Genomic DNA, 21,763 nt, shown 5'->3' with positions numbered 1-21,763 from the left:
AAATAAAAGATATAAAAGAGAGTTCACACGTTTGATTATTGAACCACTATCGCATTTCCAATATTATTTGGTCAAATTATCAGTGAGTTTTGGGTAGGATTGTATTAGATTTTATTAATTGGAATCCAAGTTAATGAAAAATAGACGATATAAGTAAGAGCAGTTTTATTTTATGATTATGTGTTCACCCTTCGAGAGCAGTCGACGAACTGACAAACGACCTTGAAATCTCAAAAACCAAAGCATCGTCATCATGATTTCTTTCTTTCCATGAACAAAGATTTCGTTATATTATTTAATAAACATAAACTGGAGTTTTCGTCGTAAGACCACACAGTCGATCTCTCGAGGACACAATGACCTCATAGGGTTAATATAAACTTATATAGGTCGGTAATGCGATCATATTGTTTTTGCTCTTTTCAATAGGATGGTCAGGGAGGATAAAGGGGACTTCATTTTGAGAGAGTGATGGAAAAATATTTGGGAATAATTGCGGAACTCGCTTTTCGCGACCTGCGAGTGTTATCTTGCCATTTAGTAAATTTCACGAAGCCACATATCATTAATTGCAAAACATTTCCCAAAATTTACAGTATTTACAGAAATTTCTATGTGTGAGTAAAACTCATTCTACTATTCTATCACTTTGCCCCTTGATTCTAGTGCCCGGCGCAGTAATTTTTCCCAGACTTTTCACTCCATGTGGTACTCGCATGAGGTCCTCTAAACCACTAAAGACCGAACGTGTGCTATAATTACAAAAATTATCGTTAAAAGTTTCAAATTAAATGAGTTCTGCATTCAAAAAAGCCGCCTTACTCTAATAGGAGATGACGAACGGCCAACAGTGGGCCGAGGGTCGGCCAGTATTGGCCAACACTGGGCCAGCATCGGCCGATTGTCGGCCAGTTCTCATCTGCTACGTGGGTAGGCAGCTGTTAACCAATGAGCGATCAGCGCGTGACAGTGAATTTTCCAATTTCATCCAAACTTCATTCAACCTTGAGAATCTAGGCTCAATCCAGCTTGCTCAACTGTCACCCAAATTTGATGGAGTCTTCGTTTTATGGACCAGTCGCATGTGGGTTTCGACGACATCATTAGTATCATTAGCCTCACGCGATCAGCACCGAACCACATGAGTTTCTCATTTCACGCTACCAGTGTTCACATTAGCTCTTAATTCCCCGTTCCTCTTTTTTTCTCCTCCTTCGTGAAAATCACCCCGTCAAGTGTGTGTGCACGTGGAATGTAATATATCCCTTTGGTCTCGTGGCACGTGACCACGCCGCGTGCCGGTAAGTGTTTGTTTCGGTTTGTATTGTCACCACGGTTATAAGCCCGTCGGGCTATCATTTGTGTATGTGTACTTCCTCATCATTTCTTGCTTCAATGATACATTTACTTTGTAGCATCGTATTGTTCGACATCAAGTGTAAATAAGTGATTCTCCGTTGAAAGGAGGACAAACAATTGTTGAAAATCTCTGAATATATTCGACGTACACCGGTTTAATGAGGATCGCTCCGAATTTTTCTGTGCGAAAAATAATACAGTTGAAGAATCTTAAACTTCCAGTCTGTCGAGGGCAATGAAGGAGCCGACTGATGGGCTGGGGAAGCTACCCAGGTAGGAAATCACCAATGGCCCAGGCTTCACCGAAGCTATTCCCAAGACTAGGTAAGCTCGGATCAGGCTTGGCATCCAAGCCTGGATCAATAGTGGACGAGCATTGGAATGTAACGTGGGTCCAGGCCTGGTAACGAGGGCTGGCCCAAGCTAACTTATTAAGGCTGGCCCAGGCCTTCGAACCAGCGCCGTTCCAGGATCATATATTAAAAAATCCCTAGGCTTTATTCAAACAGTTTATAGTACTCAACATATCCAGATAAATTACAAATGAACCAGATACCCTGTGGCATTCGAAAACTTACTTTACACTTATGTAACAATATGGGGTTAACAATTAGGCATAATACCATAGGACATTGCCACCCTTTGGTTTGACGTGTAAGTAAAATCAGCATGCCGCCTAGTTAAAAAGAAATAAATTTCAGGCAGTTGGTCAGTCTGGGCCCAGGACTGGTCGAGAGGCTATGAACCGAGGCTGAATGAACCAGACTTCTCCCAGGCTTGGCACAAGCTTGGTACCCAGGTTTGATATCAGGGAAGGATCCAATCCTGGGCTTTCTCTGGTGTGACTAAGATACCAAGCCTGGTGGAGTCTAGGATTACCAAAGCTTGGTCAGCCGGGCCTAACCCATGGTTGCCCCGGGCGTGAAGCTTGGCGATTCCTATCTGGGAGGTGCCGTAAAAATTATCCTGACAATTTCGTTAAAAATCCTGATCGGTAGGACAATTTTTAGTAATTTTCCCCGATAACCCAAGTCGCCCTACGATTACATCAAAGTTCTGTTATTTTTCGACTATTTTTCTGTCCCAGTAGGACTTCATATATTTTCTTATTATAGATCTAACTTAGAATAGAAATTAATTCACATATATGACTGTTTTTTAAATTTCAAAATTAAACTGAGGAATCGATAAAATTTCTCGAGATCTCTATAATAATTTAGATTTAAGTCGATCAAATTTCCCCCGACCGCATTGAAATTTATTCCTATGCATTACTTTGGGCCTCTTTTCCTATACCAAGTCCCTTATGTTTTCCATACATCGTGACGAAAAACATTATTCGATACTTTTGAAAAAATTATTTTTTCTTTTGAAAATTATTATTACCCTTGAAAAAATTATATTTGGCTCTTGCATTCCATCATCAGTGAAACATAACGTTTCTGCACTCGCATGGAAAACCACCGCTTTGAAAATCCGCCGCCTGGTCCTGAAATTGAATCACTTGATCCCCATTGTCGATAGTGAATAATTGCAACATTTAATAATTACCAGTGCCCCCAAGAAGAGGCAATAAAAAAGATTATGCCGACGTTCAGTGCGAGACTGAATGAACAAGGGTGAAGAAGAGCAGCTGTTATCACCATCACCATCAAGGAATGCAATATTGTCACCCCATGCGACAAGAGTTGCCTCCGCATCCCCGTCGAGGGATTAAAGCGCAATGAAAATCCACTCATTCTCATCCAACCGGGCACCCTACACAACCTCCTTTTCATCCAACCCCTCCCACTCCTTCAACATTCACCAGGCTCTGCTGATCTTCGTCACTACACGATATGCCACTTCTTCTTCTTTCAGTCCTCCTCCAGTGTATCTATCTCTCGTAGCTGTAGTGGTATCCTCTCCCAGCCGGCATATTTCACCAGCTAACACGTTATTAGTTCACGCGCCACCGCTACTTTCAACATCTCTTTTGTTTATTCGTTATGTTTGCCTTCTCTGATTTTTCTACAGCTATTTCTCATCGCTACTCTCGTACTGAAGTTGACGCAATTTTCTGGAGAAAAATTCTATTCGAGTGAGTGGAATTTTAATTTTTGTTTCAAATTCAAGGAAAATACCAACTGTTCAATGAAAAGTGAGATGTAAATTCCAAAATTTATAGAAATTTCTGCGTGGGAATAAAGGTTCTTTGCTGATATCCTGTTACTTTCTAAGAAATTAAGGATTTTTTTCTCAATTCTGAGAATTCTCGGAATTTTGGAAGAGAGTCCCTGGGAATTCATAGAAATTTGAAATTTGAGATGAGATTTTTCTCAATGCTGCGTACAAACCGAAGGGAAATTGTCGGAATTTTGGAAAATATTTCCGCAAAATTTGAAAAAATTTGAAATTTAAGAAGAAATATCCCCTAATTTTGCTGCCAAATAGAAGCTAAATTCTCGGAATTTTGAAAGTGATTCCCTGAGGATTGATGCAAATTTGAAATTCAAGAAGACATTTCTGTCAATTTTGATGCCGCACGGAAGCAAAATTCTTGAAATTTTGAAAATAATTCCCGGAAGATTCATGGAAATTGGAAATTTAAGAAGAGATTTCTCTTAATTTTGGTTCCAAACGGAAGTTTTTAAGGATCCAATTTTTTAAAGGTTTAAGACGTGTTTGGAAAAGTCTCCAGAAAAGGACTAATTCATGATCTGTTGTGTCATATTCAAAGTCAATTTCGTCCTCTGGAGTGATAAACGTTCTTTTGTTTTTTCCCTCAGTAAAGGTTTTGCAAATAGTAAGAATTCAGTCTGTGGACACCGGTCCTCTAGGTCAATCGTGCCTTCCTCGTGCCAGTATAAAGAGTTCTAGTTAAAGTAATTGATCATGTTGCTACATTTATTTATCTACTTTTACCCATATCCCAATACGAGCCTTCAAAATATTGTCAATACCATCGTAATCTATACACACACGTTCCAAAAGAAATATTCATGAATTCGAACGACACTAAAGAGTAGCGAATCCGTCGTTGATGTATAAATTAGATTTGATTAATATCCGCGCCACAAAATTGCATTTATCGATTTTTTGGACCGTACTGAATCGACATGGCTCAACCATTCACAACTAAAATTTGAAAAAAAATTACAAACTCCCATTGAGGAGAAAAAGTAAGATTAATTTATTGGAAAAAATGATAACTTTATAAGGTATCATAAATAATGCCGAAAGAGAATACAGCTCAGTATACATTTTATTATCATATATTTTAATTAATAAATCTATGATTTTGGGCATTTTTTGACACAAATTTCTTATTATTTATAATATAAACTATTTGGAGAAAAAAACCATAGTTGAGTCTCTCGACGGATCATAAAATTGAAGACAATGTCACTCATTCAGACTACACATCCAAGTCTATATGTAATCGTCGGTACATTAGTTCCGCGGTTGTTGTTTCATCTTATCGCGTAAAAGTCTCACATATCCACCTGTCAACAGTGGTATTTCTTTTTTTTTTTGAAAATTTGTTTGTTATGCACAATTTTTCGTCTCATTCCAGCGCACGTTGAGCTCATAAATTCCGTTCATTTTTTTTTCAAATTATTGCACGTGTCGAATAATCATTATTTTTGAAACAGTTGTCTTTGCGGTATTTTACATTTTTCATTTGGTAACTCTCATCACAACTAGACAAAGAGAAGAAATATTCAAATATTTCCTTTCTTCTTAAAAATTCATACTCAATACTGTTTTATCTCACTAAATACAGATAAGTTATTTGCTCTCTGAAATGCACGGCACGTGTAGAGTACCCAATAATATCATTTATTTTTGGTCTTCAGGAAAGTAAATATCTCGACTCTACATTCACATTTTTGTATCTAGAAAATAAATAACAGATTCTAAGTCATACTTACATGGGTCAATAGTTAAAAAAAAATTCGCTCAAAAACTTCGTCAAACTGGAAGAAAAAAAAAATCGAACCACCGGAACTTTAAAAAAACTTGGCAACAGTTGCACGGAGATAAATTTCCGATGAAAATCACCCCCGTGGTCTATTAAAGCGCATCTTTACCTCATTTGTGTGTCGAAATCTAACAAAAATTAATTTATGATAATGAATCATTAGTCCCCTCGGGGAGAAATATTTAGTAAAAATTATGGAACTTACGAAAGTGGCTAAGAAAATTTACGCGACGGTATCGCAATTTTTCACAGAAAATTAAAACCAAAATTACAGAACGGTCCGATAAAATTCCATGACAGCTTCGTAAAATTTGCGTCTATTAAATGTCGCTTTGAAATTACAGAAAAAATACGTAATTTTTACTGAATATTTCGCTATGTGAAAGAGAACTTTTATTCTGACGTATAGACAGTAATTGTTGACACTGATGTGACAGCATTTTTTTTTTACTATTACAATGATTTTCATGTTGACCAGAACAGAATTTTTCTAATCCAGAATAAAATAGGATAATTAAATATTAATTTTTAGGAAGTGTCAGCATAGACCTAAAGTCAGAATATCTCATGGTACATTTTTATAGAGAGGTAGGGTAACAAGTTTCATCTTATTTTATCATTTTTTTCTATAATTTGTGTTCCAAGTCGGTAATCGTCCTTTTAAACTATTTATACAAAGCAAATGTACAACGAAACGAAAATAAAAAACGATTTATATCCACTATACAATGTTTAAGGTTGTGACGTGAGAGCGGCAGCGCCAAAATTTTTCCCGCTGAGCACTAGTCACCCGTTGAACGGCGCATCCAGATTACACGGTAAACTTTTGTACAATTCTGTACGACTCGCCTGACGCATGCGCGAAAGCCTGTTTACGAAGGCACGCACACGACTAATGCCCCGAGAATCAGCTCGGCACGGAAGGTGGTGCGTACGCAACTGAATTGCCCCGCCCACTTTTAAAAAACACCCGACTTTCCCTAATTATTTCTTCGGTGTAAGACAGCACGTCAAATCCATTTTTTTGTAAATTAGTTGACACTAGTTCTTGAAGTCGCTGATTAAAAATAAATAAAAACGTTGAAATGGCGTCTACCGACATGTTAAGGAAAATATATCTCGGGATTGAAACGGAAAACCGAAAATATTCTGAAGAACTTTTTAAAGCTAATTATCGGAGCTGATTATGAAAAAAATTCCGGCACAAAATTTCGTAAATTTAGCGCACACGACAGCCACCTTAAGGAAATACTTCGCATAAGTCTCGCATCGTTTTGGTGTGAGCGGAGTGGGGGGTCTGTTCGGGTATTGGTGCGCCGTCTGAGAAGTACATTGACACACGTACACTACTACGAATTGGCGAAAAGTGGGGCGCAGTAAGACGAGACAACGGGTTAAACTACAAAATTGAAATTAATTCCTCTGAAAGATTGAACAGTCGCACCTTTTCAATAATTAATTACAATAATTAATTTCAATAATTAAATACAAGTTGTGATTCAATTTAATTTTTGCTCCTGAGAAAACAGAATTACCATAAAATAAATGAGGAATATCGATTTTTTCTTTCTCAACGAATCGAAGAATACTATGAAATAAAATAAAAATAAATAATAAAAAATACTATGAAATTGTAAACGGAAAAATGTAGTTCAGTTATATGTTTGCGAAAAACAACGGAAGGAATTTAAAGGGATTAATTTTACACAGCTTTTGGAGACAATTCAGATATCAAAAAATATCTGAATAAAATCAAAATTATTCGGAATTCCAATCATTAATTACACGGAGAGAAAAATTATTTAAAAATGATTTGCCTCTTCCGTAATCTGCCATTCAAAATAGTATTCAGTAAAAATTACGAAACAGTTTTGCATTTTTTCTACTTTTTCCTGAAAGGTCATTTTGAAAAAGTGCATAACTGTTCCGTGATTTTAATTGAATACTGTTTTAATTAGCAGATTACCGAACCGGTACGTCATTTTTAAAGCATTTTTCTCCCGCGTATAAATTTTGAAGTCACAGGATATTCACGGAGTGAAAAATCAGTGAATTTTTATAATATCATTCCGATAAAAATGATTGTGCTGCCTTACAATCTCGAAGCAAACTGCAAGCTTGCGAAAAATTCTGTATCAGCCTCGTAAAAATTTAAAGTCTAATGGGCATCGAGGAGATGAACGCTAACCGGCTGATGGCACGGCTTCCATGACGGAGTCCAACGTCGGCAATAATCGGATATATTCGGCGGTCACGGTTAGCCAATCACAATGAGTTAACGACAAATTGCTGCGCGGCACAGTAAATAATGAAAGTAAGCACAATAAAATGGACTGATCTAGATATAATTTTTTAAAGGCTCTCAATTAATTTATCATTAATTATAAATTAATTGAGAGCCTTAAATTTAAGTCCCGGTTAGGGAGACTCACATGATAGCGAATCGCCATTATAAATAAATTATTGAAATAATAACTTTTTTAGAATCAAGAATAATTAGCAGCTTACGGAAACCGTAAACAAAGTCCGATATTTGGATTTGGCGACTTTAATTAATTGCAATTAAATAATTTCTTTAATTGCAATCTGTAATGACAGTTTGAGGTTATGTATCGATTTTTAAATAATTCCAATCGGGCCTTAAACTCAAATAAACAATGATAGACCTTTAAATTTCATTGAAATTAGACCTTCAAGCCACAGATCATTAATTAAAAATTGCATTCCAATATTTATGGTATTGATTGTAATTTTTATCTGTGAGTAAAATCCATTCCACTATTCAATAATTTTGAAACTCGATTTTAGTCTCCGGAACAGTAATTTTTCTGGTATTTTTCAGTTCGTGTTCGAGGTAAAGATATAACCGAAAGTTCTATTGACAAAAATTCAATTAAACAACAGGTGACTTTCAGATTAAATTCACCCAAATAAATTAATAAATATTTTTGACGAAGTTTTTTAAACATTCTCCGATTTACACATAAGGTATCAGTGACAAACCAGTTCTTATATATAAGAGATAGTTTTTACGGCTTCACGAAATGAATGATTTACATTTTGTCCTTATTGCATATATACATGACAACCAAAACTTAAAATTATTATGACCTATTCACTGATAATTCTGCAACGACAATTGCATTGTCATTCATTTTACGTGAATGAGTGAGTCCTACGCTGAGAAAAAAAAAATTCCTTTGTCAAGAATATTTACGAACTACAAGAAAATTTACTCATCATTAGCATGTGTTATGGAAATATTTGTATAGAATTATCGGTAAATATATTCGACAAAAGATCTTTTTTTTTCTATCAGTGTACTTCATCTAATTCCGATCAATATTTACATGATTATTTATTCCAATAGTGGTGAAGTGCGATACTTCTGAATAATAATTTTTTTCACTTACATTGAAATGCAGCAAACGATTGACAATAACTAAAGAAAAATCGAATTAGGATCGTGTACTTTATAAACATGAGACCAGTGATCCACATATTTACAGGGGGTTTATTATCATCTACAGATCTCTCAAGTTTACAACTAAAAAATAATAATAATCTATATACTACAAATAAAATCTCTATGAGGGATTCGCAGTATTAACGAACCTCGAAATTTTAAACTTTTTTCACAGACATTTTTTCAACACTGAAGAGCGAGAAATATTCAGCAAAAATGGCGGAACTGGCAGATCGAGTTGGAAATTCATTTGTAAATTGCGAAATGTTCGGAAAAAGTTCTGAAACAGTTTCGCAAAATTTTCTGTATTTTTTGTTGAATTTTGCTCTCGTTAAATAAATAACGTTTGAATAAACTGGAAAATTTAAGTCAATTTATATTTGAAAAGTGCGGAAATTTCGTTAATTAATTTCATTTAAATGTTTTTGAGTGTTTGAAAAATATCTGCAAAATGTGTCTGAAATACTAACATTCGTTTCTACTGTGATTCATTGTCAAATGTACCACTCAACTTGTTTGTTCTGTTCATAGATTTCGAGAACATATGAGAGTGTCAACTAGGGTGGAAACAATTTTATCAATTCCTTTCGCAATTTTTTGTTGCTTTACTCGAGAAATATAGTTCAATGAACATGGCGCATAATTCTGGTAATTATTAAGTGAGAAAAACTCGGGTAAAAATTACGAACGATCCAGTGGAAAGTACGGAAAGCGTTTTGTATTTTCTATTGAATCGTTTCGCACAGTTTTTGAAATTTTTTTCCGCTGATTTCATCTACATTCGAGTCCATTAAATTTGAAATATGCCAAAAAATTTGGGTTTACCCTCGATATCTACATTTTTTAGCTATAAAAATATTCTCCATCTAGAATGTGAAAATAAAATACTTCACAATTTTTCTGATCTATCAATGTGAATGACATTAACGATAAAAACCCGATGTTTGTCAATAACTACTAAAACCTTATGAATTATTTTCCTTCAAAAACCGCAAAAATGAAAAAAAAACACCGATTTTTTTCATTTTCGCCGATTTCTTTTAATGATTTTTAATTCTCTTAAAATAAAAACCGGAAAAATCAACGAAGAATTTTTTTCATCCCCCCTATCTCATTTACTAATGCAAATCCAATCCGCGTTCCGTTATTATCTGTTCAAATAAAATATCATAAAAATGCTAAAAAGAATTAACAAAATTATTTTCCATGCGAGCTAATACTCTCAAAAACGTCTACAACTTTCAATCTCTAAAAATCGTTCCTCCACTCAATGAATAATCCCTCACACATTGAAATATAAAAATTCTCACTCAAGAAAATGTCATTAAACAATGGGTGAAAATGCCGACGCTTGACTCCTGATTTCCCGATGCTCCGGCGGACTGAGATCCAGCAGTCCGCCGATCACCTGTTCGCTGGCGGTTTGTTTTCCAATAAGTGCATCAATACTAAAACTCGCCCTTTTTTCAGCGACCCCAGGACTCCCCGTAATGGAATGCCTCCCCGAATGTCCCGGGGAAATGGGTACAACCGCTGCCATCGGCGATGACGACTGATTATGATGCAACGGTGGACTGCCAACAAGATGTCGGATCTGCTGAGGTGGCGCTGATATCGGCACCGGTTTGTAAAGCGGCGGTGGGGGTTCGAGAAAACCCCCCAATTTCAGTGCCTCCAAGGCAGAGGGTGGAAAATCCAAAAGTGGAAGTCGCGGTGGTGGTGTGAGATACGTAGCAGGATATGCTAAACTAGCAGGATGATTGCCCCCAGGACAGCCAGATCTGTCTCCACAAATGGCAAAGGTCGCCATTATGGCACGATCACGAAGTACATAATGCGGTGGTGGCCTCTTGTAGCGCTTCCTCCGACGCAAGAAGCTGCCATTATCAAACATATCCTCAGCGAGTGGATCCAACGTCCAGTAATTTCCCTTTCCAGGATTACCCGGCTCCCTTGGTATCTTGATAAAGCAATCGTTGAGGGAGAGATTGTGTCTGATTGAGTTCTGCCAGGCGGGAAATTTTTCATGATAATATGGAAATCTCGCCATTATAAATTCACAAATACCACTCAGGGTGAGCTTCTTCTGAGGTGATTGGAGAATCGCCATGGTTATCAGGGCGATGTATGAGTAAGGTGGCTTTATTTGGGACGAACTAACTTTCTCAGACGGATACGACGACGATTGTCCCATCTTCTGACTGGACGATATCATCGAATATGTTTTCTTGATATTTCTGTTATTACGATTACGTACAGCTGTTGTTGCTGATGCTATCAGATGTGATGTTACATTGATATTACCTACTGGACGGGGTGACAAGGCTTTTTGATCAAGACTCACTGGATCCACGATCATACTGTTGGAGTCTGAGTCACGATCGCTGTCAATGCAACCGTCGCACGAAACGTTTGACATCATCATCGATTCCATATCCATTTTAATAACTCGTATCTGTATTAATCCGTCGATAAATTCACCCCTCCCTTATCCATCGAACAATAAACCCTTCACTCTGGATGTTAATGTTTTAAACTTTGAAACTTTGATTTTTTTATACACCGATGATCAATCGTATTACACGAATGCCAACATCATTTTCAACTGATTTCCATTGCACTAGTGCAAACTGTGTCATCACCCTTATCTCTTACGCTAATAGTTTGTGTTCTCAATGATAACGAAGTAATTTTTTTTATTCTACCCGGTTTATATTATCCATGAGTAAAGCCATTAAATTTATTCACAACACTTCTAAGTAACATTGAGTTGTTGAGTTTTTGGCATATTACAGATATACTTGCCGCTGTCATCAGCAACTCACGCTGCCAAGTGACTTACATCCTGCCATATAAATTTCACATTATCAAAGGTTATTTGAATTTTATTATTTATTTATTTAACAGCACATCCATGAGACTCACTTTTCTAACTTTTCACCATCGCGCGGTAAATAATAATTTTACTGATTTTTTATCTGTCACTCACTCTTTCACTGATGATGCAATTGTTGGCGCACGCAATTAGGGGATAATGATAATATCAATGAGTATTTGTTTAATAAAAAAAGTTAACAAATTTGTAGTGATGATGTCAAGACCACTGGATACTAGGTAGAACTAGTCGAATTGATTTGGTGAATTTTCTCTCTGCGTCGAACGGTAGGCGGTCTCCTTTTAACCGAAGGGGCGGGCATTTACCAGCATCCACAACCCCCACCATTTCACAAGCTCGTATGTTTACCCCCACAAAACCCCATCATTTTCAACGTTCCCTCTTTTTCGGGGTAGTGGGATATCAGTGAGAATGGTGAGGACAGGTTTACGGTGGAGAGGGAAAAATTGACAGTGCGAGAGTGAGTGAGATATAAATTTTGGGAGGGTTTGTGATACGTTGAGAGAATGGGGTGGGAGGGAGGGTCGTATGCGGTGGTAAAGTTAGCAAAATAGCGGGATAAATAAAGAATACGTAGTCGACTGGAGGTCTGAGAACTAGGAATTGTTGTGTGACGGGGGTTGATTTTGCTTTGAGACAAGATACTGGAAAGAGAGAGGATTATGCGGGTTGAATATGCAATGGCAGGGGTGTAATTGAGAGAATTAACGCATTGGTTTGGATCGATTGATATTAGGGGAGGTCATGTCTAATTGAATGAGAGAGGTAATGAGTAGTTTTTTTCGGGGGTAAATATACGGAGAGAAATCGATGGAAATCGGGGTTTTCCTGTCGATTATTGGACGAAAAGATATTTTCAATAGAAATTAGACCGCTGGAGGGTGAAATGTAGGGCTAAGGGTAGTTTTATCAAAGGAATTATGCTCGTAAGTCATATTTTTCCGGTAAAACTTGAATTGAAAATTAACTGAATGTTATTTTCGTGCGATGTTTTGACTTCTGGAGCTTTTACCCGATTCTTTTACCGGTAAATAAAACGAAGGAATTTTTTCAGGGCGTACGATACCATCACTTGAGGTCTGTAGAGGGGCCAGTAGATGGAGAGGAATATTTGGCGAGAATTACGGCCGATTATCGGCGCAACCTCGGCGATGTCTTCGGCCAAACCTCTTGGTCCTCTTTTTTTACGGTGGATAGGGGTTAATTTTGACCTTCGGAGAAAAATATCGTGGATTCTATAGAATATATTTTATTGAATTGGAATTGAAAAAGAATTTTACTTTTTCAATATTTTGCCGGACATCCCAGGTAGGAAATGCCAATGTCCACGAAACGGGCCAGGTCTGGCACGAGACTGGCTTGCCAGATCTGGGCCACCAAGCTTGGCCCGAGGCATGGCCAGACCGGCAAAGAGCATGGCTTGCCAGGCTTGGGTCACTAAGCTTGGCCCGTGGTATGGCCAGACTGGCAAAGAGCACGGTTTGCCGGGCTTGGGCAACCACGCTTGACCCGAGGTATGGCCAGACTGGTAAAGAGCATGGCTTGCCAGGCTTGGGTCACCAAGCTTGCCCCGAGACATGGCCAGGCAGACAAGGGGCATGGTTTGCCAGGCTTGGGTCCCATATGGAACAGCATTCCAAAAATTGAATTCTCATGGGGAATGTTTTTGCAAACTCCCCATTGCAGACACCTAACAACCATGAGAGGAGTTCATGAGATTCCAGGTGAATTCATTTATTTGGGAATCGCCTCGGGACTCAGAAAAATAATTTCAACTCAAATTTATCGAGAAAACGACATTTCTCTTCTGGTTCATATTGACGGTATGCAGGTATACCGGAATGCTAAGAAGGAAATTTGGCCAATTTCAATAAAAATACAGCATCCAAATTACACTACCAAACCCTTTGCTGCCGCGATTTATTGTGGGGATGGGAAACCATTATCAGCCACAGAATTCATGACTGATTTTGTTGAAGAGGCCAATGAACTCCAAGAAAATGGTTTGCGCATTGATGACAAGGTTTTTGAGGTGAAAATTGTAGCAATAGTGGCTGATTCGCCAGCTCGAGCATTCATTTGCTGCCACAAAGCTCCTGGAGCCTTCTATGCCTGTGGAAGGTGTTTCACCAAGGGCATTACAGTAGGTTGTGGAAGACGAGGAAAACGCATATATCCAGTGACCAATGCAAATTTACGCACTAAAGTATCCTACGAGACGCGAGTTCAACCAGAACATCATTATGAAGGTTCTGTGTCCCCGCTGCTCTCTTTGGATAGATTCGATCTGACAAAACAAGTGCCATTAGATTTAATGCATTTATTCTATTCTGGTAATATGAAATGGCTGCTGGATAAATGGCTAACGAGAAGTTCAGCCCAGAGGATCAAATTAGCTGATGTTCGTCGGCTTGATGGTATTATGAGGTCATTAAAAGCCGATATCCCTATTGAATTTCAAAGGAAAGAATTTGATGTGAATAATATCTCAAGATGGAAAGCATCACAATTCAAGTTTTTCCTTAATTATTGTGGTATCGTCGTGTTACAAGATTTCTTACCGAAACCTTTACGTTGTCATTTCTCATTATTTGTCTTTGCTAGCAGAATTTTAAACAGTAAGGAATTCGTTAAGGATTTGAGTGAATATGCTGGATCTCTGCTAAAAATTTGTTTCGAGACGTTACCTGATGTTTATAATGATGAAGGGGCTCAAGTTCTCAGTTGGCATAGTATCATCCACGTTGCTAATGATGCCCAATACTTTAAAATTCCTCTGAATGAGCTCTCAGCGTTTTGGGGAGAGAGTTACATTGGTTTATTTAAAAAACTCGTTCATTCTTCGATAAAACCACTCACACAAATTATCAACAGACTAACTGAGATGGAGTCTGGAGGAACCATGGTAATTAATCAGAAACACATACTGAGTGATTGGGTTATCGCGAGAAAGCCTACAACGATGATAATTGATGGGGAAATTCATTTAACATCAAATATGATCAACATCAATGGTCTAACCTTGACGACAAGTCATCCAAATAACGTGGTACTCCTAGATATTGAGAAAGTTTTCGTAATTTCACAAATTCTCGTTAAATCAGGAAAATCCAAAATTTGTGATGATCTTACTGGTATATATATTTTCGGACACCAGGAAAGTAGTAGGGAAGAGGCGTTTAGTTATCCAGACTTTTCCAGTCGAGTAGGAATATTCTACATTAAGTCCTGGGCAGCTGAAATGACATGTAAGAAGGCACACAAAATTAAACACAAATGTGCTTTATTAAATGTAACTGGACGACAATACGCCATATCCCTCCTCCACTAGAAAATAACGTAAAAATTGTTCGCATTGTGAAATGCAGTTTTTTTTTGGTAAGAGGGTATATGAATGAGGGTATATGTTTTAGTTGAACTCGTGATTAAAATTGTGGAAGAAACAAACAATTTTATGTTTTAAATCAACAATCGACATGAAAATCCGATCATCGAGGTCGTTAGAAAATTTCAATAGTGGAGTCGTTACATGCAAGTGGGACATAAATCGGTTAGATCTGGCGTCCGTGTACATAACCTTTCATAATTGCTCGTATCATCCGTTTATCGGGCTTTTTGTCTCAAATTCGGATTTCACCAACTAAGTTGACGGTAAATTACAAGAAGTGAGAATTTAATGTGAATTAAATGTGTGTTAAGTGTTTGACAGATATTTGTGATATAATCGTTTTGAAGGAATAGTGGCGCTAAAAAAGAAGCATCAGTGGGGTGATGACAAAAAACCGTTCAAAACACATGGAAATAGAAACGCAATTTTTTCTGTTAAATAATAAGCTATATGCATCATTCTGCAAAGTTATCAGTTTATATGAAACTACTCGAAAACACCAGGTTCAATTGTACGAATCGTGATTTTTTTTCATAACCTAAAATGTCGGAAACCTCACATCCATCTCGCGATCCAAAAAATCTCAGCGAACCATTCGCAGTCATCGAATTTCTCGAGAAAAACGAAAAAGGGCTACCATGCATTGATTTGGTGCCGAAAAAATGGTTTAATAGTGCAGAAGAAGACACCTGTAAATTCCCACCGACAACTGAATATCATCTACTTGACGACTACTTGGAAAAATTGCACTCGCCCAAGGACTCTTGGCAAAGTTATCCATTTTGCTTCATCACCGGAGCAGGTACAAAAATTGAAATGACTCCACTTATAACTTGATGAATTGCTCGATGGGTTCATTTCAATATTAAAGGATCATATGTTGATTGTGTTCAGCTGATTTGGATCAGGGTCGCAGAAGATTAAAAAAGGCCCAAGTAACTCTCAACTGTGAGACAACCGATGGTGAAAATGATCGAAAGGGGGGGAGGTCCGAAACTTCCTCGAAAGCAAAAATTTCAGCAAAACCCTTAACTGCATCAAAGTCTCAACTAAACAACATCTTTAGTACTAAAATCCCGATTCCACCTAGAAATCAAACTCCAAAGTCTGGTAAGTCCTGTTAATATGAAGTAAAAGTCAATTATCAACAATTATAACCACTCTTAACCCCAATTATTCATCCCCAATTTATTCAACTCTCGTATTTAACATCAAAAGACCCATCGTTCCCTAAATTGGGAATTAGATTGACCGAATTTTTGAAATCTTTTACAAAATAAATATTAATTATGTATCTGTGCAGTCATTACATGTGTATTTGTCTCGAAACATCGTTTTAAGAGAGAATCGCATTGAATGATTTTATAAGAAAATTTTTATTATGTTGTGGTCGAAAAATATTAGGTTATTTTTTTTTATTGCAATTCTTTACTCATCAAAAAATTGAGTCGCTAACAGAAATCACTACGTGCGAACAAGATAAAGTGGAAAATTTATGATTTACACTTGATATGATTGTTTATACATAAAAGCATTGGAATGTTGAGGGGACGAGAAACGTTCCATTTTTCCCCACCATCTCTTATGTAGGAAAGCATTATAATTCTGTTGTGAAGAGGTAAATCAAAGTGAACATCTACGGAAAATGGTAAAATTTTGATAGAAACCTTTTTTGTAGGAGCGATAGGTTCTACAAAAAAAATATTTTTTCAAATGCATGCATTCTTTCCCCACTTTGAAATAGCTATAAAAAACAAAGGCTGGAGACAACTTACGTTGTGTTACTACTTCACTACAAACTTGTAAAATTTCGTAGGTATACAAGCAAAACCAAAGACAAGATTTCAAAGCATTTACCAGAGTGGATCTGACTCTGAAGACGAAAATCATGATTGTCTTATAGCTAATCCTGAGGAGATTCGAGCCTCAAAGGCTCAAAATAATTCTGGCTTTTTGCAAATGTCGAGTAAATCGCGATCTGTACCAACAGGTAATAAATCAATTTTGAGGTAATATGGGACTGTAGCACGTAATTCTAAGTTCGTGTTAATTAAATGATCCGGTCAGGGATAAATCATCATTTTCAATAATTTCCAGGTGCATGTTTATCATTTAAACAGCGGTCAAGGAAGAATATTACTTTGCTTAAAGACGTCGAAACTGATGAATCTGAGAGCAATGATTCCTCCGATGGAATTCTGCAGTCACCTACAAAATCGATGGACTCAGCGAGAAATACAAGAAAAGAACTTCATTTGACACCTCCTTCACCACTAGTCCATAACGCTTCAGGTAAAATCGGCTCGGATATTCCATGACCAATCATCGGCCAAGTTCCTCCCGCATGAAAAAATTTATATTTATAAATATTTGAAAATGGTCCAATTTATATTTTGAACATTCTTTACAAAATTCGGAACTTATATAGAATTAGATTATATTATATATTTTTGGTGGGGGCTTGGGTAGTTTTTTTTTCATCTGATGCTGCTACCCATCAATTTATATCGTTTGGTCCTCCTTTAATTTCATAAGGTAACCGAAAAAGGCGTGCATCGTCTACTACACGCGCTGAAGACGGATTGAATTCGATTGTGAGCCCAGGAACTCCAAAAACTTCACGATCAATGATGGTACCCCCTGCTAAGATGCCAAAAATGCTGGGACCACAAAACCAGTTGTCATCTAGTCATTATGCTGATAATGAACGTCGAATCCTGAACTCCCTTCGAGATTACTTTGATCAGCAATTAGATGAAAAGCTCGAAAATTTAAGACGCAGGATGGCTTACGATTTAAAGCAGTCTATGAATGAGCTCAAGACCACAATCATTGGCACTAATCTAGCCCCAGCTTCTGGTCCTAGCTTGCTTGAAATACAGAAGCAGATGTCTACGCCACTACTATTTGAAATGGATGATAAGTTCCAGGAATACGAAGCGATATTGACAACGGACCCAAATCTCGTAGAAACACTGGTAATATATCTGAAATTGATCGTTTTTCTTCTTTTTTATGTAAAATCAATAAATTGGGCGGTGACACATGCACTGGGTTCGTTTTCTGGTGATGAAAAAATCTTTCATCACCGGGACTCAAGTCTACGTCACTGGAACGCTTTGGTTATAGAACCAACCCGCTGGCGATGAGCCCAAAGATGTCTTCTCATGTTCATAAATTCAAAAAAATTTCCCTTCTTTTATTTTTAGCGATTATTCATGAGAGTTTTGATAAGCAATAAAAAAGAGATGAAAATATGTGTTTCCACTATCCTATCTGCGGTTCTGAGGAAGACAGTGTCACTGCACTATTCTGGTTACGGAAAGGAAGCTGGCGGAAAGAAAAAGAAAAATTTTTATAACACTACAGTATGCAAAGTACTGATTGATGTGATAATTGAGGTAATAGGATCCAGCACTGATGAGAAGAAGATAATGTCAGAAGTAAGTACTTGGTTGTCACGTTCTGGCGATCGAGAGGGTGGGCGTAAGGAACGACAACGCGGGTCAAGTCATCATAACGAGAATAATTCAGTTTGTTCCTTTGATACCAATCGATAATACTTCATTTTTCCGGGATAAATGGAATTGTAAAATCACTGTGTTAATATGACTCCATTAGTTCATTTTCGTAATTGTATTAGTTGTGATATTCTTGATAAAAGGTACGATTAATAGGAAAAGTTTATATTATCAATATATTTTTATCGCGAGGCGTTTCATTGGGCAGAATATATATTAATATATGAATATTGTTTAGTATTCGGCTGTCATTGAAGTATTAATTATATTTATTATATTTCTCCTGGCGAGGTCGGAAATCCAGAAGATGGAAATAACAATTGGAAAATGTGATGTATCTTAGCATAATAAAGTATTTTCTATGTCATTTCCTCATAAGTTAGATCACGGGAATAAATATCCGTTGTTGGTTCAGGGATTAAATATTATGTCCAAAAGTTTAAAGGGAAAAATAATAAGTGGATTTTTAATTTTTAAGAAAAATTCTAATGAAAGTAATTTCAGCCATTGAGAGCTGTTTTCAGTATTTGGTGATTCAAGTCAAATAATATTTATAAGGTTGAAGTTTCACAATCGGACTGCGTCCATATTCCCCAAAGATTTCAAATTTAAGGGTTGAAATTAATTAGTTATATGTAATCCTATCCAAGACTTTTTTATATTTCTAAGTTTGTTTGAAAGAGTGAATATAATAAGCAATATTATATAGAACTAGCACACAATCAATGCAACTAAATATCATTCTGTGTTCCGGAGTTGCAGATGGAGAAGACATTATTGTAAAAAAAGGACGTCTTTCCGAGATGAAAAAATAATTCTTATCAGGATAATTCGTATCAGCAATTGTCTATGGATATAAGAATTAATTCTTATCATCCATAGCGGAATAAATTATCCATAATATTGCTATTATAATGACTGTTTTCATGCTTGAATTGAAGCACGATAATTTATCAATTCTAAACTACTAATTTAAAAAATAACATTGGTGCGTTATTTTGTTGGATATTTTGTTAATACAATCTTCGAATTCTGAAGACTGACTGCTAATATTATTAGATTGTAAGAGAGAGTTTATTAAGACTTAATATGGTATGTCGTATTAAATTTCGGATTCAAATGATCTACGTAGATTATTTATTTTAAAAGCGGATGAAAATAATCCACAAAAGATTTTTCTACAATTTATACCTGCAATCATTTTTTTGAGTTTTCATATTCTGTTCGCGGAAAAATCTCATAGTTGTGATTATCTTTCATGAAAATTGGAGATACAAACACTGCATATCTTTAACTGTTCAACCAAAATCGGATGAAAACATGTACTATGTCGATAGGAGGAAAAAAGTTTTTGATTGGCTGAGTTTTTTTGTCAATAGATTTAATAAATTTAAATATAAGTTTTGTCACATAATAAAACTGTTTTCTGTATAATGTTGAAGGTAATAAATACATGTCTGCTTATCAGATATACCGTTCATATATTTATTGGTGATTCTGAACCCAATACAGGCAACGGTTGGAGCCTGGCCACAGCTCTGGTCGTAAATCTGGGCCAATTTCGGGCCGAATGGTCAGCCCAGAATGCGGCCAAAGTTCGGCAATAGGTCTGGGCCAATTTCGGGCCGAATGGTAAGCCCAGAGTGCGGCCAAAGTTCGGCAACAGGCCTGGGCCAATTTCGGGCCGAATGGTAAGCCCAGAGTGCGGCCAAAGTACGGCGACCGAAGTCTGGCCAAAGTTCGGTCCCAGGCCTGGCCCCGTGTTATCATCCCAGGGTCTAGCCAAGTTCGGCGCGAGTTTGGCTGGAGCCCGGGTGCCGAGCTACGGCAGCTCGGCGGCCGTGCTTGTACCAAGGTTGGCCCATTCGTTTTTTCCTACCTGGGATATTCAGTTAAAAATGAATCATTATTTCATATAAAATATATTATTGCGTGCGATTCTGCTGATGTCGTCTACGATGAGAGTTTTAACATCGACAGAATGCGGTACGTTTAAATAATTACTTAAATGTGATGAAATGTATTCAGGAAATCCAAAGGACCATACGATATGTTTGAAGCCTCATTCATATCATGGATTCATGACGTTTCTGTCCAGTTTAATGATGTAATCCCTTAAAAATCCCCAGATATCTCGAATCGTCTGTTGATGCGGAAAGAAAAATTGTTTAAAAATTACGTACCTGTTCCGTAATCTGCCAGGTAAAACAATATTCGGTAAAAATTACGGAATAATTAAGCACTTTATCAGGGAAGTTTCCGGAAAAATTCTAAACGTTTCAGAAAAAATACGGAACGTTCAAAGAAAAAATGCGTAACTGTTCGGTAGTTTTTACTGAATACTGTTCTGACTGGCAGATTATGGACCATGTACGTATTTTTTAAACAATTTTTCTTTTCGTGTACTACACTCATGAAAAATCACGTGCTTATTCCGTAATCTACCAATCAAAATAATATTCGGTAAAAATTACTGAACAGTTACGCACTTTTTCAGTGAATTTTCAGGAAAAAATCCAAAACGTTTCATAAAAAGTATGGAACGTTCACTAAAAAAAGGAATAAAAATACTATGAAATTTAAAACATAAAAACGCACTTCAATTATATGTCTGCGACAAACAACGAAACGAAATTAAATGAATAAATTTTACACACAATTTGAAGACATAATTCAGATACCAAAAAATGTCTGAATAAAAATCAAAATCAGTCGGAATTCCAATCATTAATTAAACAGAGAAAAAAATTCTTTAAAAACGACTTGGCTGTTCCATAATTCACCAGTCGAAACAGTAAAAATGGTGGAACAGATCTGCCGTTACTCTTCCGTAATATTCACTAAATACTGTTCCACCTGACAGTTTACGGAACAGTCGCGTAATTTTTCAATAATTTATCTCTCCGTGTACGTGTGAGTAAACCGTCTCGGACGATGAATCAGGTCTGAAAAATCTAAGACCACTATGATCCTTACCTGACCAGCCTCCGGACATCATACACAATACAATTCTCCCAAAACATACGCTTCGACATCTGGAATGAAATTCATCGAATACCGATTGCCCTATATGGAATCGTTCACCCATGCATGCATGACAATTTAACGTCCCTGAGGCAGCTCAAACAGATTCGGTATTACCCCGACTGTACACACGCACACATGCCGG

At 36.9% G+C, this 21,763-nt stretch overlaps 3 protein-coding genes and 1 long non-coding RNA gene across 4 annotated transcripts; 2 read left to right on the top strand and 2 right to left on the bottom strand.

Annotated features, from left to right (window-relative positions):
• Positions 1–4,879: 4,879 nt before the first annotated feature.
• Positions 4,880–11,520, bottom strand: LOC135167090 (forkhead box protein D3-like). The gene has a single exon (XM_064129953.1). The coding sequence runs from the start codon at positions 11,227–11,229 to the stop codon at positions 10,114–10,116; it is 1,116 nt and encodes a 371-aa protein (XP_063986023.1). The 5' UTR covers positions 11,230–11,520; the 3' UTR covers positions 4,880–10,113.
• Positions 11,521–11,573: 53 nt separating this feature from the next.
• LOC135167088 (uncharacterized) lies at positions 11,574–15,587 on the top strand. The gene is made up of 2 exons (XM_064129951.1): positions 11,574–11,662; positions 12,740–15,587. The coding sequence occupies exon 2, from the start codon at positions 13,202–13,204 to the stop codon at positions 15,014–15,016; it is 1,815 nt and encodes a 604-aa protein (XP_063986021.1). The 5' UTR covers positions 11,574–11,662; positions 12,740–13,201; the 3' UTR covers positions 15,017–15,587.
• Positions 15,476–20,061, top strand: LOC135167089 (uncharacterized). The gene is made up of 6 exons (XM_064129952.1): positions 15,476–15,875; positions 15,968–16,183; positions 16,890–17,063; positions 17,171–17,365; positions 17,609–18,051; positions 18,283–20,061. Exons 1-6 carry the CDS (start codon positions 15,617–15,619, stop codon positions 18,631–18,633), a joined length of 1,638 nt encoding a protein of 545 aa, XP_063986022.1. The 5' UTR covers positions 15,476–15,616; the 3' UTR covers positions 18,634–20,061.
• Positions 20,062–20,210: 149 nt separating this feature from the next.
• On the bottom strand, positions 20,211–21,260 carry LOC135167091 (uncharacterized). The gene is made up of 3 exons (XR_010299794.1): positions 21,193–21,260; positions 20,599–20,737; positions 20,211–20,473 (listed from the first exon to the last, which is right to left on the bottom strand). It is a non-coding gene; the product is annotated as an uncharacterized LOC135167091 (long non-coding RNA).
• Positions 21,261–21,763: the final 503 nt, after the last annotated feature.

Source organism: Diachasmimorpha longicaudata, chromosome 10 (genome assembly GCF_034640455.1).
Source record: "Diachasmimorpha longicaudata isolate KC_UGA_2023 chromosome 10, iyDiaLong2, whole genome shotgun sequence".
Lineage (NCBI taxonomy): Eukaryota > Metazoa > Arthropoda > Insecta > Hymenoptera > Braconidae > Diachasmimorpha > Diachasmimorpha longicaudata.
This window is presented reverse-complemented; position numbering and strand designations above follow the sequence as displayed.